General features: G+C 39.2%; 2 protein-coding genes and 1 long non-coding RNA gene across 3 annotated transcripts; 2 read left to right on the top strand and 1 right to left on the bottom strand.

Annotated features, from left to right (window-relative positions):
* The first annotated feature begins 1,325 nt into the window (after positions 1-1,325).
* abt1 (activator of basal transcription 1) lies at positions 1,326-4,509 on the top strand. Its single transcript, XM_068339164.1, has 5 exons — positions 1,326-1,368; positions 1,973-2,332; positions 3,006-3,181; positions 3,285-3,470; positions 3,552-4,509. Exons 2-5 carry the CDS (start codon positions 1,984-1,986, stop codon positions 3,735-3,737), a joined length of 897 nt encoding a protein of 298 aa, XP_068195265.1. The 5' UTR covers positions 1,326-1,368; positions 1,973-1,983; the 3' UTR covers positions 3,738-4,509.
* A 4,432-nt stretch (positions 4,510-8,941) lies between these two features.
* On the bottom strand, positions 8,942-15,895 carry LOC137610671 (L-rhamnose-binding lectin SML-like). The gene is made up of 12 exons (XM_068338402.1): positions 15,794-15,895; positions 14,851-14,883; positions 14,337-14,408; positions 13,361-13,496; positions 13,039-13,148; positions 12,913-12,957; positions 12,632-12,770; positions 11,206-11,309; positions 11,051-11,095; positions 9,644-9,776; positions 9,443-9,559; positions 8,942-9,133 (listed from the first exon to the last, which is right to left on the bottom strand). The coding sequence occupies exons 1-11, from the start codon at positions 15,816-15,818 to the stop codon at positions 9,445-9,447; spliced, it is 957 nt and encodes a 318-aa protein (XP_068194503.1). The 5' UTR covers positions 15,819-15,895; the 3' UTR covers positions 8,942-9,133; positions 9,443-9,444.
* LOC137610679 (uncharacterized) lies at positions 12,953-14,107 on the top strand. Its single transcript, XR_011038528.1, has 3 exons — positions 12,953-13,069; positions 13,149-13,220; positions 13,875-14,107. It is a non-coding gene; the product is annotated as an uncharacterized lncRNA (long non-coding RNA).
* Positions 15,896-19,038: the final 3,143 nt, after the last annotated feature.

Below are 19,038 nucleotides of genomic sequence, written 5' to 3'. Positions count from 1 at the left end.
ACTTAACAGAATCATGCCTTCATTGTCTAATTAACTTCTCACTCTTTGATTCCTCATAAGATTATATTAATTATAGGTAATATTATTTATTCTCCTTGACAGTAATGTATTAAACATTTTCAGTCCACTGGAATAGGCTCCAGCTCTCCGCGACCGCTAGAACAGAAAAGCGGTTCGGAAAATAAATGAATGAATGAATGAATGTGTATATCAATGACAGATACCAACAGTTTTTGTTCATTGTATTAATTCAATGATTGTTCTTTCATCAGAGTCTTCAATTGTCTTATTAATGAAATGTTTCTGATCAAAATTCATTTGATGTTGTGTGTCTATGAATTACAAATTTGTTTTATGTTAATATCATTAGTAGCAGTCGTATTACAACCAATATCAGTAGTATTACTGCCACAGTGACGAGGTTCATGGCTGGTGAGGCACTGACTTCATCATAAGCCGATGACGATGTTTGCAAACATATGAACCTACTGTGTAGCTTATTCACCATTTAATAACCAACAGTGAGTGTTTTTGTTTTCAAGTTTCATTGCAGAATTACTTACACATACAAACTGTAACACACAAATAAGAAAATTTGATTTAAAAAATTGTTATGTTCTTACCTACACGTTTTTTAATATGTTGTGTACTTGTAAATGAAGTCAGTGCGCAGCTCCTTCTGTTCTGTTGACACAACCGTTCACCGCACAGGTAACTATGATACTTTTGGTGTTAATCGCGTCTAGTATTGCATTACTTCTTATTGCTGCCAAGCTATTTTGGTCAACAATGACGTATGACACCCATGTGACCACTGAATGCGGAAGCTGCTGCGGCGCAGATTTTAAGCTTTTTTGACCAAACGGATGATGCTACATTTATAAAATTCATTTTTTTCTTCTATTTTTCATGATGATGAATAACATATATTTCACTTAAAATTAACTTTACTGTCCCTTTAATGGTGAGGCGCTGCTGGCTGGTGCCTCACTGCAAGTCTCTTCTCAGTATTTCAGCGGTAAATGTGAAAATTCAGCGATTTTGCGTATAAATAATGTAAAATTGGTGACATTAAACGGACAATAACTATATAATACACATCACTGGATAAATATAAATTTTTCTTCCATTTTTAATTTTTTTCTTTTATGATGGCCTGCCGAACCTCACCTGCCTCCCCTGACCTCACGTCACTGTACTACTAATATCAGTAGTACAGTCTACAGTGTACTAGTTCTCAGACTTATCTTTCTATACAACTCTTATTTTGACGGGTCAACCGGAACTTGTACCGAGTCGGAAGTGACGCCATTTTGTTTCGTCACAAAGACGCGACAACGACACATGAGCGCGAGCAGCTGGCAGACGGTAAGTTTTCGTTATTTGGTTTAATGTTTTATTGTTTTAAAACCAAATTTAACAAAAAAATTACCTAAATTTTATTGATATTAAGTTGTAATTTGAACCTGTTAGATCCGGTTGGAAGAGATGAGGCTCGCTGGATTTACAGTTCATCTGTGAATTGTGTTTTTGATTGTTCGATCAATCCTACAATAGATTTGGATAAGAAGACAGAAAAGCTCAAGAGTTTTGCTGCGGTAGAGGGACAAACACTTGGTTCTAGCAGTGATTAAAGTGAGAAAAGTTTGGAAAATTAAATATAACATCCTTGAGACCAGCTCAGTTCACCAGTTACACCTTTTTCAGTTGAACATATATGTAGATTTACCATTGTATAGTAAAAAAATTTTAATTTTATGATTTTTCTGTAAACTTTGTTTTTAGGACTGTGGTTATTAAAGTTAAGTATTATTGCAGCAGAGAATCAATGTTAAAAATAACCTTTTAATTGCAAGTGAGTGTGTGTCCTGGTGAAAGTGATTAATTATGTCACATGTGCACAAACTATTGTCAGTCTCATTAACACTGAAGAAAAATTGAATCATGTGCTTATATTGTCTATTTTCATTAGTGCCTAGAGAGATGGAGCAAAGAGAGGAAGACAAGGAGGGAATGAACACTACAGCACAGACAGAGGAGAGGGAGGCCTTCAAAGATGAAGATGAGGGCAAGGAGGAAGAGGGAGAAGTTGCTTCAGAGACACGAACAGATGAACATGATGATGATAAAAATGAACTATGGGATGATGATGAGGCTGCAACGATGAAGAAAAACAAACAGAAGGAAGGTAAACTCACTTCCTGTTCAGACAGGAAGTGTGTCCCAGGTATCATCTATCTGGGTCATATACCTCCAGGGCTCCGCCCCAAACACCTGCGGAACCAGCTCTCGATGTACGGAGAGATTGGACGAATCTTCCTGCAGCCTGAAGGTCAGTGAGACCAGAGAAGTTGCTCACAGATTGAGTCAATATAGAATAGAACAGAATGCTTTTAATGTCATTATAGACAGTTTGCAACAATATTTAAAAGACAACTCTTCGTGCAAAATGCAGGCACAAAAAAAAAACAGGTACAAAAGACAAGTAGATTATGTAAATATATTTACAACGAGCCAGCAAGAGTATAATATGTAGCAGGGAGTTCAATAACAGCAGTGGGAACAAACATTGCACGGAGTACATGATGTTTTTAACATCACATCCCATGTTTTGTGATTCTACTATCAGAGTTCTGTATTTGGGACTCTGATCATTCTGAGGGAAAACGTGCTGGTCGGTCTGGAGGTCTGGGCCTTGATTGACCTGTATCTCTTCCCAGAGGGCAGCAGAGAGAACAGGCTGTGGCCAGGTTGTGAATTATCACAGGCGATGCTTGTGGCCCTACACAGACCTCTGGTGTTGTAGATGTCTGACAGTGGACAGCTGTATGTCTGTGATGTCTATGCTGACTTCCTGACCCTTTCTAGACTGCCTTTTCAGCCTGAGAGCAGCTCCTGAACCTTTTCTGCCTCTGAAAATGACAATATCCATAATATTCAGTTTCTAGTGTAAATGACTGAGTTTATGAAACACATCTTCTCCTTCTGTCTTCGTCTGTTCTCAGATCGTCAGATCAGGAGGAAGAAGAGGAAAGTGGGTTCGAGGAGGTGTGACTTCACTGAGGGGTGGGTGGAGTTCAGAGACAAAAGAGTGGCTAAGAGAGTCGCCCTGTCGCTAAACAACACACCAATGGGAAACAGGAAACGCAGTCGCTTCTTCTCCGACCTCTGGTCCATCAAGGTGACATCACAGTTCATTTGAATTCATTAGAACTGTCTATCTTTGGTTCCTAAACAGGTTCTAATGAACTCATCTGTCTGTCTGCTTGTGTACTTGTCTGTAGTACTTGCACAGGTTCCAGTGGACTCATCTGAGCGAGCGTCTGGCCTACGAGCAGATGGTTCTGAAGCAGAGACTCAGGACTGAAGTGTCCCAGGTTAAGAGAGAGACAAACTTCTACCTGAACAACGTGGAGAGGAGCACTCACCTGGAGAGACAGAGGAAGAAGAGGCAGAGAGACGGCCAAGAGGTGAACGACACAGCCACTCACCTGAGTCCATCTGCAGTGTTGACACAATATCACCTTAACATTTGTGCATCTGTTCTTCAGGTGGAGGAGAGGACGTGGGACTTCACCCAGCGTCAGACTGAGGACGAGATCCAGATGAAGAAGAAGAGGAAGAAGAACTCCATTGCGCAGAAGCACCTGGACAAAACCCTCCTTGCTCAGCAAAAGAGCCAATCAAACGTCTCTCTGCTGGCCAAGATTTTCAACTGCAAGCAGAATGACGGCTAATTGGCTGTTGGACCAAACTGTCGCCATGGAAGTACCATCCTTCCTCATTCAGGATGTGGTCTTGTTGAACAAACTGATAAACATGACTCATAGGTCAAATCAGCTATTTGACCGGTTAGTCACCTGACCAGGTGAGATCGAGGCCTGATTCAATGGTTTAATTAGCATTGAATCAGGCACTGTCACCCCATCACTTTAATGAAATATCAGGTCTCAATGATCGGAAGTCTATCATTACTTATTCATTTTTTGTAATGTCAAAATACAAAGCTCATAAAAATGAACCTTGTTCATATGGTTAATAAAAAGTATGGTTTCACTTGTATTAATTAGAAATACATGTATTTTGATCAGTTATTGGTGCCACCTAAAGAATATTATTAATATAAATTATATCTGGATATGATCAGCTTAGTTAATTCTTTCAAAGAAAAGATGCAAAATCTCTCCTTAAGCAGCAGCGCTGCAATGATTTGGCAAACTTCCTGAACTTGGCTTCAGATCCGGGAATGCAAAGATTGGAGTTGTCTAAAAGAAAAGGATTCGGAATGCCTTTCTGAGTGTGAATGATTTAGTTGAATTTGAAAAAAAGATTTACCTCTGTTTCAAAGATTATTGTAATAAGTTATGAAGATGGAATGCAATGATTGAATCTCTGTGACGTGGCCATGTCTTATTCTAAATTGTTTTATTCTGCGTGATGGAATTTCACCCTTTGTCATTGAATAAATCAGTCTGATGGCGTATCCAGATAAAAATTCACACACCCTGTGTCAAATAACACGGAATGTCAGAAGGTGTGCAGAAATTGGTGTCTCATCCTCACAGACAACATCACTGCTGGAAAAGAATCCGTCAAAACTTTGCATACATACATGCCCACATGGACAAACTACATAAAAGCATACAGTACACGCACATTGACATGGAGACACTTCAGACTGTTATGCTGATGTGCGACAGGTTTATATGGTTTATTTTTATTTTCAAAAGCAAATGAAACTCAATGATTTTCATGAATAGAAACCCCCTGAAATAGAATTAGGATTAATTAAAACATGAAGAGACCTACAATAAATGAATAAAGTAAAAATAGAGATTGAAGAGAGAAAGAAAAATGACTAAGGATGAAGAAAATCTTCCTCCTTAAATCTAAACCGTTTTGGTTCATTAATTTCAACCCAAGGTGTTAATCACAAACTAAGGCACTCGAATCACGTCAGGAACGTGATTACACTCAGCATATGGATCGAAGAAAAAAGACAAAATATTAATGTTAGAAAAATAATTGATTTGTGACATTAGATTTTATGAGTTTTATAAATCATGTGCATTTATGATGAACATTTTACTAATTTTTATATCAGTAACAAGCATTTTGTAATTTTATGATGTCAGAATGTGTCCCTCTGAAACCAAAATACGTTGAGGTTGTTTTGTGATTGTTTTGTTCTTTCTTCGTGTAGCATTATGTGTAAATCCGTTTAATTACTCACTTGCACGTTCAGACCAAAAGTTAGCTTCAAGCGGCAGTGTCTCATTGGTAGAGCGCGGGTCGTCCAATGTTTCAAGATCGGCGGTTCGATTCCCGTTCCCGCCCAAAAAAACACCCGGAGGTGAGCTGACAGTGGGATGCGTCAGCTCACCTCCGGAGCACTGCCGAGGTCCCCTTGATCAAGGCGCCATCCCCCTTACAAGTTGCTCATTTGGGCGCACCACGAAGGAGCTACTCGCCACTCTACCTCCCCTGCATGTGTACAGGCCTCTTATGTGTGTGTTTGTGTGTTCAGAGCCTGTACACACTAATATATGCATGATTCAACTAACTAGAGTGTGCCACTAATTCCCTGTGGGGATTAAAATCAGTAAAACAAAAAAAAAAAGCAAGTGAAACTGACCTTTAAGGCTTTGGAACACATGAGTAGGAAAGGTCCAGGTACTTATAGGTTTCTGGACAGGGGTCTCCTAACAGTGAGCTTGACACTTGAACATCACAGAAGGGTTTTCCATCACACCTGTGAATGCAGAGCGATGTGAATCAGAACTGAATTTACACTAAATCAGAGTGATGATGATTTTAGAGGGGACTGGGCAAAATGTACATTTTATAAATGACAGAGGCCTCCATCTAACTCTTCTGCATCCTCTTTTCTCACAACAACTACCTTCATGTCCTCTTTCACTACATCCATAAACCCCCTCCTTGGTCTTCCTCTAGGCCTCCTGCCTGGCAGTTCAAAACTCAGCATCCTTCCACCAATATATTCACTATCTCTCCTCTGGACATGTCCAAACAGGACCTTCTTCCATTGCAGCTGCAGAGAAGTATAATAACAAACACTGATACAATCCTCTTCCTGTTTCCTCTTACTGTTGTCGTGCTCTGTCTTTTTGAATGAACAGCTATAATAGGCAGTTCATGTCCCGTGTGTAGCTGTCCAGTATAAGCTGAAAAAATGTGACTGCAGTAAACAGCAGTGGTGAATATGAGCAGGGTGTCTGTTGTGTACTGTTGCTGGAAATCTTCAAGGATGCCCTTGGTTGGAGACCTTTTCTGGACTTTTGCCAATGCCACAGATCCTGCTGTGCTGCCGTCCATAGAGAGCTGACACTATACTTATCACACCCTTGTAGATTACACAGCATAAAACAACACAGCTACAGTTAATACAGATTTATATAGAGGGCGTATTCTGCTGAAGTAATGGATGTTAAGATTACATAACCTTATGGTCAGACTGGTTAGGGTTAGGGTTGGTTGTATCATCTGCTGCCCTAAAACAAGTCTTGAATGACATTCATTCATTCATTCATTCATTCATTCATTCATTCATTTTCCAACCCGCTTAAGGTCGCGGGGTAGCCAGTGCCTATCCTGGCAGTCTCAGGGCGTGAGGCGGGGGACACTCCGGGCACGACGCCAGTGTACCGCGGAGCCACATAGAAACAAACAACCACTCACACACACACACACACACTCACTCCTATGGTCAATTTGGGACTGGCCAATCAACCTGAAGCGCAGGTGGGAGGAAGCCGGAGAACCCGGAGAGAACCCACGCAGACACGGGGAGAGAGCATGCAAACTCCGCACAGAGCGGGACTCGAACTCCGATCCGCCGTGTTGTGGTGGCGCTAACCACTGCGCCACCGTGCCGCCCCGTCTTGAACGACATATGCTCCCCAAATTTAAATCATTTTCCTGAGAATAGAGAAATGAACAACCTGAACATATTAACAGGAAAAACATTAACAAGAGTAAAAAAAACATTGACATTAACAAGAGAAAATAGCGGTTGAGTTTAAACATTTCAAAATCTTTCTTCAATAATGTTAAATATTAGACAGACAAATGTTAGATAGACAAAGTGCAAATAATATTCAGTCATTTTACCACATACACACACATAAATACTGTTCATGTAAACAACACCAGCTTCCACACACTTGCTTTGTATTACCTTCTGTGTAGAGGAAACATGTTGCTACCAGCACTGAAAGAGAATTGAGACAGCTGTTACAACACTACCACCTACTGGTGGTTATACAACACTACTACCACCTGCTGTTGGTAATGTTGTATGCCCACTGTAACACTATACTGTTCACCATGCGTAGTGTGAATAGAATGTTCTAAATCAACCTCATCTTCTAATGAATGCCTAAAATAAAATGATGTCATATTCTGTTACATTGTTGACTTACACAGTGTGATGAGGAGGCGGAGCATGGTGTCAGGAGAACTGGTGGGTGAAAATGTGAATCTGTATGATTATCATCCCAAGACAGATGTTAGAAATTACTTGAAAAAACTATGGAAAAAAATAGAATTTACACATGTATTTATCATATATGAACAATTAGACAACAGCAATATAGACATGATTAAAACACATTAAAAACAAAGAAATAATAATGATAATTTATGTGTTAGTAAAAATGACATTGTGCCACCTTGTCAATAAAAAAACTGACAAAAGCAGAAATAAAATCATTAAAGCCTGACAGTAACTTAACAATAAAAATATGCTGATAGACTGACTACAGTAAAATCACAACAGGTAGTGACAGGTGTCAATCCAACAAATACTGTAATTAGGTTTTACATTTTCTACTAGAGCAGTCCCACTAAGTTCACACTATTTCATATGTGTTTTGATAAAGTCTAGATATCAGGAAGGAGGACTCTTCTGATCAGATTATTTTTATCTGTCATTGTTCAAAATGAGAAAAATAGTAAAACTCTCAAAAAAGAGAATGTCTCAACATTTTCTTCCATGAACAGGACGTCTCCTTTTTGGAGTGCCATGTCTAAACTATCTGGATTTTTCTACAACTGATGAGAAAAGTTATAAATCTTACTTTGTGATGAAGATGAGGAAGACATGTCACCCTCTGATGGCAGGGCGCTGTTGAAATGGCATCGTCAGGGATAATTTTTTATTAGTACCTCTTTATGAATATTAAATGTATTAAAATTAATTAAAATATTGGGATAAAATAAATATTTCCCCTGCTTACAAATGACACTGTTTATGATGAACAGGACGATAATATCCTGGGGCAGATCAATAAGTTTCACAGTTGGGTGTAAACGCCTGGAGACACTTCAAATAGATCATGAGATGGGTGTGACGGAAGGTAGCCGATGAGTCAGTATTAGAATGTTCCTTGGATCAGAATGTTCAATTTTCTTCGGAATGTACCTGAATATTAATATGTAATATGTTGTTAAAGAAATACATAAATATTATTTATAACACAATTCCACAATTTTGGTAAAAATGAGACAAAGTTTAGCTCATGATAATGTGATTAAGTAAGAAGTAATAATTATTATAAATTTTATACATACAGTTCCTATTTTGCAGGTTTTCCCACTTACAACGCATGTAGACGTCTGTGATTTTTTTATAATAGTTAATCAGTTTTCATATAATTTCCCACTTTTCTGATTCATATGAAGACCTGCTGGTGTCGAATCCTTACAAACAACATCACTGCTGGAAAGGAATCTACTGTCAAAACTTTGTGCATGTACAAACAACATAAAGAGTAAAATACACACAATGACACAGTGACACTTTTGACTGTTATCCTGATGTGCGTCAAGTTTATATCTTTTATTTTTAATTTCAAAAGCAAATAAAACTCATAATGATTTTCATGAGAATAGAATGTCCCTAAAATGGAGTCAAGTAAATAAATGAAGTAGGAATAGAGAATGAATAGAGAAAGAAATCTGAGTGAGGATGATGAATAGTCCTCTTAAAATCTCAGCCTCTTTGGTTTATTGATTATTTCCCATGCTGTACTTAATGAGTTGTGAATGTGACAACATTCATGTCATATGAATCGCATCAGGAATGTAATTTCATTGCATTGACCACATGGACCTGAAAGAAAAAGACAATATGAATTCAAGAATCATAATTGATTGATGACATTAGACTTTCTGTTACTATGGGCCAGTTTAATAAGTCAGGTGCATTTATGATCAACATTTTATTAATGATTGTATCAGGAACAAGCATGGCCTTATTTAATAATGTGAGACTGTGTCGCTCTGAAACCACAATACCAAAACGTTGGAATGTGGTTGTTTTTGTTTTTCTCTCTCTTTGTGCAACATTATGTGTAAACTCTGTGTAATTACTTGTTTGCACGTTCAAACTAAAAATTAGCTTCAAGCTAATGAAACTGACCTTTAAGGCTTTGGAACACATGCGTAGGACATCTCCAGGTACTTATGGGTTTCTGGACAAGGGTCTCCTAACAGTGAGGCTGACACATGAATGTCACAGAAGGGTTTTCCATCACACCTGTGAATACAGAGCAATGTGAATCAGAACAGAATGCTGATTAGCTCAGAGTTTAAGATTGTAAGAAAGAGTGGGGAAATGTACATTTCAGAAATGATGGGAGCAGGAACTGAGCAATTGGTGTTTTGGACTTTTTCCTCTATTTGTCCATAAGCACATTTTTTGTTGTCAAGACGGCCATAAACAGACTCATAGACGGAGAGAACTGGCCCATCAACTGAGAGAAAACAAGGGAAAGACGAGAGAAAAAACAGTTCATGCATGTTTAACATCCATTTTCTTACACTTCACCAGGTCTGGTTTGTGGGGCAGCAGGCTGAGCAAAGAAGCCATAACCTCCCTCTCGCCAGCCACCTGCTCCAGCTGTTCTGGTGGCATGCTAAGGTGTTCCACAATCAGCCGAGAAATACGATGTGTTTTGGCTTTTGGTCTCCTCCCAGTGGGACTTGCATGGAATAAATCCCCTGGGAGGCATCCACTGGGCATCCTAACCAAATACCCGAACCACCTCAGCTGACTCCTCTCAATATGAAGGAGCAATGGCTCTGTTCTGAGTTTCTTGCAAATGACTGAGTTGCTAATCCTATCTCTAAGGTTGAACCTAGACATCCTGTGAAGTAAGACCACTTGTATCCACAATCTTGTTCTTTCAGTAATTACCCTACAGTCATGACTACAGGCGAGTGTAGGAATAAAGATTGACTAGTAAATTGAGGGTTGCCTTGTGGCTTTGTTCCCTCTTCACCACGACAGGCCTGTACAGTGGCTGCATTGTTGACTAAGCTCTCTCTCTCTCTGGTTGTACTGGGACCAAATGGCCAGTAACAACAGGCCTCATATGCTGTATTCTTGGTGAACCCCCCACAGACTCTCATCTTCAGTTCATAGACCATCCCAGGGAGTCTAAGATCTTTGATCCCTTGATAGTTGAAACACATTGTCTGGTCTTCTTTCGTTGAAGTAAGAACCACCACGCTAGTCAGCCAATCCAGAGGCACTGACCCCAACTCCCATACAATGATGCAGAGGTATTTCAACCAGGCTTTTTAACTACCTTAGTGACATCAGTCCCTGTAACGGAAGGGTCCCCATCTTAACACCCTATCTTTGCCTCCAGCATGAAGGGTGTTTATTTGGCAATTACTCTTTTTATTTACACCGCACACAATGTGAGCAAAGCAAAATTTGGAATGTCTTCAAGGCCATCCAAAAGTAATGCTGCATGGCCCCACTGAATTCCTCCTACTGTATACCCACATCTTTGTTGCTACGACTGTCAGCTTGTATCAGTTCCTTCAGGCATCCAAAGTACAACCACACCCAGTGGAACGCCTTCATTCGGTGTCCCTGAAGTCAGTTTTGGCAGCTTTTACCTTTGTCTGCTGCCTGATCCACATAGCCCTGGACTATGGTTGTTCCAGCAGGTCCATTGGTGGTGCATGTTCAACATATAGTAATAATTATTATGAAAAGGATAAATTATGTCCTTACAACATGACAGCCTTATCCTCCAGTCCTGGCATTGGAAACTAGACCCTATCAAATTAACAAGAGTAGCATTAGGCATTAAATACATTATACAGTTGAGATGAAATGTGGATAGATCTAAAACGTTGCATTACATTCCTCATCTGTTTGAAACTTACTGAAACATACGTAGTCCACTGTCAAGTACTTATGAACGCCAGGACAATTGTCTCCAAACACTGAGTTTTTTGCAGGGACAGTACAATAGGTTTTGCCTTTGCAGCTGAAAAAGTGATGAGGTTGGCATTAACAAATGTAATTCTATAGATATGTGATTGAAACCATTTAATATGACATACTCTTGGCAAACAGCCGTCACTGTAGGGCTGATCCATCTTAAAAATTTGGGTTATCTTGGAAAGGATACATTTTTAAATAGTGAAAACTGTACATTCTAGATTAATGACATGTAAACTCAAATATTTTAAGCATTTCTTTACATTTTCATTTTGATAATTAGTCTAAATCACAAAAAATAGAAAAAGTACTCAAATTATTAGATTTTGATCACATACTCCTTATGCATTATATATACTATGAATTTCAGTTTCTATACACACCACCACAATCATGAGGATGATCGCTGACTTTAAAGTTATTGAAAAAAGACACTTGTTGACACCCTCCACGAGGAGACTTAGCCACAGCAACTCATTGCAGACAGGGTGTTGTGCCAAAGGATATTCACGTAAGGTTGACTGGAAGGGTGTGGTGTGGTACGGAAAGGAGGCTGGAGTCAGAGCATCAAATTACACCACAGAGACATGTCCAGGAAATGGACTACACATGTCCCATTGCTATTCTCAAGCCAGAGGTAGACCATTGCTGTATTGTCTGAAGTCCTCTTTTCAAATGAAAATGTCAAAAGCTCAACTGAGTCAAAACAGGAAAGACAGCAAAGTACTCGTCTTGGACAGATCATTTTAGAGTGGAAAGAAGAAAATCAATTGTGTCAAATTGGAACAGCCCTTGAGGGATGGCTGTTCCACAAGATACTTAAACCTTGTGTTTTGGCCAACAGTGTTTCCAGGGAGCGAAATCACCAACTTTTGAAAATGAGCTCCATTGTGGAAATTTTCAAAATGATATTGTCTCAGCATCATGAGAGGAGCAGAATTAAATTGTGTCCAAAAAAAATGATAACTCATCCCCCTTTGTGCATATCCATACCTGTCAACCCTTTTCATGTACACGTCTTTTTTGTACTATAGACAGTTTGAAGTTGGCTTGAGTAATCCACGACTGTATTGTTAGTGGTGTTATTTGTGAAGGTTTTTCACCATAAATGTTCACTTTGCTCTGCTCCACAGAACCCCTGTAGGTTTGTAGGTGTTTTATGGCTGACTGGAGTGCTGTTACTAGAGGTCTTTACACACCAGTGAGACTATATTTTGTGCTGCTTACATTGCCACCATGTGCATGGTGGAAACACTACAGATGCAAGTAGAGCACTGTGGCTGCATGACTGCAGGTCATGTTTACTGCATGATGTTGTATATGACGTTACTGCACAAAGAGCACACACAAAGCAGTTGGAAAACTTACATCTCGTTCACTCTTTGTATGGTGTTAACGCTTCTACAGTTATCCACATTGTAATGACTAAACCATCCATATGGGGTACATGTGGAGACGTCAAGGCGTCCATAGTTAGCATTGAATATACCAATGGTGTCATCAATGTCTTAAAAAAGAGGAGAAAATTACATTACCTTAATATAATAGTAACATTCATATATTGCAATATAAACAAGAAAGTGTAAACAGAAAGTAATGCTGAAATGTTGAAATGTGAAGTATAGATAAGAAACAAAATGTGACCATACCACACTTGAGTTTTGCTTCCTCGTTCTCACACGCCACAGCGTTAACTGTTAAAGTGGAGAGAAATTACATCAGACATGGATTGTCTCACTTATTTCTCGTCATACTTCACTTTTGCTGTTACTGACATGCTGGGAGACAGTTGTGGACGGTCTGCAGGTATTTGTCGGTGCCTGGGCATGGGTCAGGGTTCTGGATGGATTTAACTGTAGTTTCACAGGACCTCTTTCCATTGCAGCTGCACAGAGAGGATGAACAACAAAGACTGATACCATCTAATTCCTGTTTTACATTGTCTGTTTGATCCGTGGTAAGTGCTCAAAAAATGTTTTTGTAAGAACATCTACAATAGGCAGTTCATGTCCTATGTGTAGTTGTCTAGTACAAGCTGACTACATGTGACTATAGTAGACAGCAGAAGTGAATGGAAAAAGGGTGTCTGTTGTGTACCGGTATTGGAAGACTTCAAGGATGTCCTTGTCAGAACACGCTGTGTTGGAGATCTCTGCTGGACTTTTACTAGTTGAACAAGTCTTGCTGTCCTTCCGTCCATAGAAAGCCGACTCAATACTTATCACACCTTTGTCTGTTACACAGCATTAGACAACACAGCTGCAGTTAATACGTATTTGTAGGTGTAAAAATATAAATAGGGAGTACTCAAGTAACCTGGTGAAGTAATTGATGTTAAGTTTACACAACCTTAAGTGTCAATTCAGTCTGTTCTCACTTACAATTCTCAACAACCCAGAGAGAATTGGGTTGTTGAGAATTGGGATGTTGTCTTTGTGTCCCTAAAGCACCATTGTTTGCATGTTGTCAATAAAGGCCTGAGGGTCCATCCATCCATCCATCCATCCATCCATCCATCCATCCATCCACGCATGCATCCATCCATCCATCCATCCATCCATCCATCCATCCATCCATCCATCCATCCCCACTAATCCATATCTTCCCTCAGGTCTTCTATGGTGACATAGGGCATTCCTGAATCACCTGAGAAATATAATCTCTCCATTGCCTCCTGGACTACCCTGTAACACCTTCCTATATGCATGGAGCATCCCTACAAATATCCCGAGAGCAACACCAGCTGTTTCTTCTTGAAGTGGTGGGACAGTGGCTTTACTTTGAGAATGACTGAGGTCTGCAGTAATTGGGTCTTTTGCACTGTACTCACTCAGGCTATATGGATGAGGCCTCAAGAAACAGGCATTCAATGACAAGCTCAGTGATATGTCACATCATCTGTTTTTCAGTTATTTTTATCGAGACAGATATTAAAATTTTGATCATCCATAACACGGAGGATCTCTTTGGTGTGAATTTTGTGTCTTTTGAGCCTTAGTAAATCTTTGAATGAGTCTTCATCAAACCTTAACTGGTCATTGAATTTAGAAAGCTTTGGTGAGTTCAGCCATACCACAGCTCAGACGGTGGACATTGCTGGGGTCACCACACGTGACAACTGTTTCAGTCTTCAGTACCAACATGCCTGCAATGAAGACTTTGTTTAAGTAACAGGACAACGGATACAACCCAAATTTACAGTTAACATCTATGTTTGTATGGAATCATGCAATACATGTTGTAACTTTTGCAGATCTACGTCACATTGTTCATCATCAGTCACATGAAGGTCAGTATATGCTAAATCAAACTGCAAAGCCAAATGTATATTGAACATGACTTGACCAAGCACCAAGGACTTTAGTCTGACTTACAAACAACCTGAATGCATTGAGTATAAACAGGAAAATAGAGGTTGATGTGCAACCTTTTAAAATCACTCCTCAATACAGTAATGTTAAATGTTTAAATGATAGTTAAGAAGTCATGTGATTAAAATTGACAAAATGCAAATCATTTTAACACATACAAACATACAAATATTGTACATGTAAACACCAGCTTCTACACATTCGCATTGTATTTACCTTCTGTGCAAAGGAGGCATGTTGCTACCAGCACTGAAAGAGAAACGAGATAGCCGTTACAAGATTACCTCCACCTACTGATGGTTACACAACATTACCACCACCTACTGGTGCTTATTCAACATTACCATCATCTACTAGTGGTTAGAAGAAGAAGGAGAAGAATACTTTATTGATCCCCGCAAGGGGAAATTACATGGTCACTCAGGTTAGTTGACAGTATACAGGGCCCCTGAACACAGCACACAAGGGGGCCTGTAAGCATGCAGTTAATACATTCACATCAAACTACATTGGGAGGCAGAGTGACGGGCAGCGGCTTTGGAACGCGCCCCAAAATTGAGCAGCTTGTAGGGGGGACGGCGCCACGCTCAAGGGCGCCTCGGCAGTGGCTGGGAGGTGATCTGACACCTCCCACTGTCAGCTCACACTCCTGGTGACATCATGGCGGGAGCGTGATTCGATCCACCGATGGCTGGGGGGATCTGACTACAAGACTTCTGCTCTACCGCTAAGCCACTGCCGCCCCAATACAACAGTTATACAACAAAATACCATCATTTACTGGTGGTTACAGAACATTACCTCCACCTACTGGTGCTTATATAACATTATCACCACCGACTGATGGTTATACAACATTAACACCATCCACTGGTGGTTATAGAACTGTACCTCAACCTACTAATCGTTATACAACATTACTACCACCTACTGGTGGTTATACAACATTACCACCACCTACTTGTGGTTATACAACATTAATTCCATCTATTGGTGGATATATGTCGTTGCCAAAGGTAAAACAAGGACAGGTAAGACATGGAAAAGACATTTGTTGTGACATTGTACATAACATTAACAGAATATTCTAAATCAGGCTCATCTGCCAATGAATACTTTTATTGAAATGAAGCTATATTCTGTTACTATGGTGACTCACAGAGTGTGGTGATGAGGCGGAGCATTGTGTCAGGAGAGCTGGTAGGTGAACAGGTACACAGTAGAATTGATGGTGAACAGATCAGGAACAACTATTTATAAACAATAAATAAAACTACTGTCAGTGACACGTGTGATTATTCATACATTGCTTACCTTATTATACAATCAGCATTGTTTTTCATCTGTAATCCCTAGAAGGATGTTAGAAAGTCATCATACAATAAGTAATGTAAAATTCATTCATTCATTTTCTCAACCCACGTCATTCGCTTGCGCAGGCCGCGGGGATTTGGAATCTATCCCAGCTTGTCTTACTGTAGGGGGTGAGGCGGGGAAACAACGGAAACAACGCCAGTGCACCACGGAGCTACACACAGACACACAAATACGCACGCACACACACACACACACACACACACACACACACACACACACACACACACACACACACACACACACACACACACACACACACACATACTCATTCCTATGGTAAATTTAGGACCGGCCAATTAACCTGAAGCACATGTTTTTTGGATGTGGGAGGAAGTCAGAGAACCCAGAGAGAACCCACGCAGACATGGGGAGAACATGCAAACTCCGCACAGTGCGGGACTCAAACCTGAAACCGCCTTGCTGTGTGGCGACAGCGCTACCCACTGCGCCACCGAGTCGCCCTTGATGTAAAATTATGATTATGTATTTTTTTTAATCAAATATGAACATGTAGGAAAGAAGGGAAGTGGAAATATTAATAGTAAAACAACTTCAATTATGGGGTGAAAGTCTGAAGTATGACATCAAAGAAAACTTTGTCTTATATTTGCTGATATTTTGACACTAAATGGAATCTTAATATATGGGGTGTTAATGTTGCGCTGCTCAGCAGAGGTTGTGGTAGAAAAGGAAACTACCGTAGTTTGATATTGTGTGTGACTATATTGTGTGTATCTACGAATGTTCATGTCAGATCTTTGTATCTTGAGGATTCCCTGTAATCGATAATAACATTATTTTTATTATTGATGTTATCTATTATTGTAATTATTATCAATATTGTCAACAATAATAATCATGATAATTGGAGTCAACAAACTGTCTATAATTTTATGAAATTCTCAATTGTTACCGCTTGTAATAAACCCCAGAGTCAACTGAAAATCAAATACTGAACATTGAATAAATGATTTGAGCACCAGAAAGCCTCGACACCCCCTTTCATTCATCTGACTGAATAAACATGAAATAAAACTACTGTCAGAGATATGTTCCATTATCATCCCAAGACAGATTTTAGAAAGTACCAAAAAAACGTTGAAAAAATACAATCACAAAACTATTTATCATATATGGCCATGTAGAAAGGAATCAGAAAGGAAATATTCATAGTAAAACTATATTATTTTGGAGACAGTGTAGAAATATTAAGTACCAATTAAACAACAGCAATGTAGAGACGATTAAAACACACCAGAAACAAATAATAATGATAATTTATGTGTTAGTAAAAATGACATTGTGCCACCTTGTCAATAGAAACTGTCTGGCAGAAATACAAACATTAGATCCTGACCAAATTAAGGGAAGAAACCCCCACAGAAAACACACAGAAAACCAACAATAAAAATGTGCTGAAAACCCGACAACGGCAAAATCACAAGAGTTAGTGACAACACATAATTAGGTGTTGTCACTCATTTGCTACTAGAGCAGTCCCACTAAGTTCACACTATTGCAAATTTGTTATGATTCAGTCTAGTTATCAAGAAGGAGGATTTTTCTGATCAGATCATTTTTATCTGTCATTGTTCAAAATGAGAAAAATAGTAAAACTCTCCAAAAAGAGTTTTCACCATGTTTCAAATTTTATAGTCACTGTACTGTAATTTCTTTTCCAAGACCATGACACCTGTTTGGAGCGCCGTCTCTAAACTATCTGGGTTTTTTCTACAACTGGTGAGAAAAGTCAAAAAACTTACTTTGTGATGAAGATGAGGAAGATGTGTCAAGAGGCAAGTGGCTGATGAAATGGCATCCTCAAAGAGAATGTTTTATTAGTGCCTCTTAATGAATATTAAAATAAAATAATGTGTTTCTTACAAATAACGATGATTATGATGAACATTATCATCTTATGAAAGATGATAACACCTGGAGACACTTCATATAGATGGAAATGGTGTGTGTGTGTGTGTGTGCGTGTATGTGTGTGTGTGTGTGTGTGTGTGTGTGTGTGTGTGTGTGTGTGTGTGTGTGTGTGTGCAATCATGAATAAAAACCGTAGGGAGAATTTTTGTACATTTGTTTCTCAGATGCATGTTTGCAGTTAAAATGAGGCGGTTGTGATAGGAGGCAGTTAATTAATCAGCAATTAGACTATTCCTCGAGGCCCTCCGCTTCCTGAGGGTCAGCTGGCGGGCTGGGTGTGTGTAGAATCATGAATTAAAAACAGCAGGGAGAATTTTGCACATGTTTCTCAGATAAGTGTTTTTAGACAAGATGAGACGGGTGTGACGGAAGGTAGCCGATGAGTCAGTAATTAGAATGTTCCTTTGATCCGAATGCTCAGTTTTCTTTGCATAAAAAAATTGAATGTTACTGAATACAATACTAATACAATATACTGTTAAAAAAATACATAAATATTATTTACTGAAACTTGTTTTAACACAATTCCACAATTTTGTTAAAAAATTATCAATGAGACAAAGTTTAGCTCATGATAATGTGATAAAGTCATAAGTAATTATATCTTTTATACATACACTTCCTATTTTGCAGGTTTTCTCACTTACAATGCATGTAGAGGTCTAATTTTTTTATTATGCTTAATCTTCAACTGTGAGAGTCACATACATGGATGAATGAATTTCATTGTCATTGTACTTAAAACAGGGTTACATAGACAATGAGATGAGGACTATCCCCCAAGGTGCATTTTATAACTAAAGAAAAACAACTAACAGGAGTGATTAAGAAATATAAGCAACATTTGAACTTTTTGACTCCAATAAAGAAAAACACGGGTCACATGACGTCAGCAATTTTCGGTGTAGGCACGATGTATTGTATCTGGACCGAAAAACCTTTGGTTACAGCCGTCCACATGCAATCGCATACCTGATGTTTTCAAAAGTCTTCACGTTCAGTTTTTATTTAGGAAGCTCTCCTAATTTCTACTCATTACTCCGGTCACTACACCAGTGCACTGTCGAGCCACACATATGGACAAACACGCACGCA

The sequence above is a fragment of the Antennarius striatus genome, chromosome 2 (assembly GCF_040054535.1).
Source record: "Antennarius striatus isolate MH-2024 chromosome 2, ASM4005453v1, whole genome shotgun sequence".
Taxonomy (NCBI): Eukaryota; Metazoa; Chordata; class Actinopteri; order Lophiiformes; family Antennariidae; genus Antennarius; species Antennarius striatus.
Note: the sequence above shows the minus strand (reverse complement) of the source record. Positions and strands in the feature narration are given on the sequence as shown.

What these genes read in the sequence shown, in the direction of transcription:
- abt1 (XM_068339164.1), top strand. Translation starts at nt 1,984, where the DNA reads ATGGAGCAAAGAGAGGAAGACAAGGAGGGAATGAACACTACAGCACAG. An exon ending in AATCTTCCTGCAGCCTGAAG is followed by an intron (nt 2,333 to 3,005) that starts GTCAGTGAGACC and finishes GTCTGTTCTCAG; the next exon opens with ATCGTCAGATCAGGAGGAAG. An exon ending in CCGACCTCTGGTCCATCAAG is followed by an intron (nt 3,182 to 3,284) that starts GTGACATCACAG and finishes ACTTGTCTGTAG; the next exon opens with TACTTGCACAGGTTCCAGTG.
- LOC137610671 (XM_068338402.1), bottom strand. Translation starts at nt 15,818, where the DNA reads ATGCTCCGCCTCATCACCACACTCT. An exon ending in CTTGAAGTCTTCCAATACCG is followed by an intron (nt 13,149 to 13,360) that starts GTACACAACAGA and finishes CTCTCTGTGCAG; the next exon opens with CTGCAATGGAAAGAGGTCCT. An exon ending in GGAAGCAAAACTCAAGTGTG is followed by an intron (nt 12,771 to 12,912) that starts GTATGGTCACAT and finishes CTCTTTTTTAAG; the next exon opens with ACATTGATGACACCATTGGT.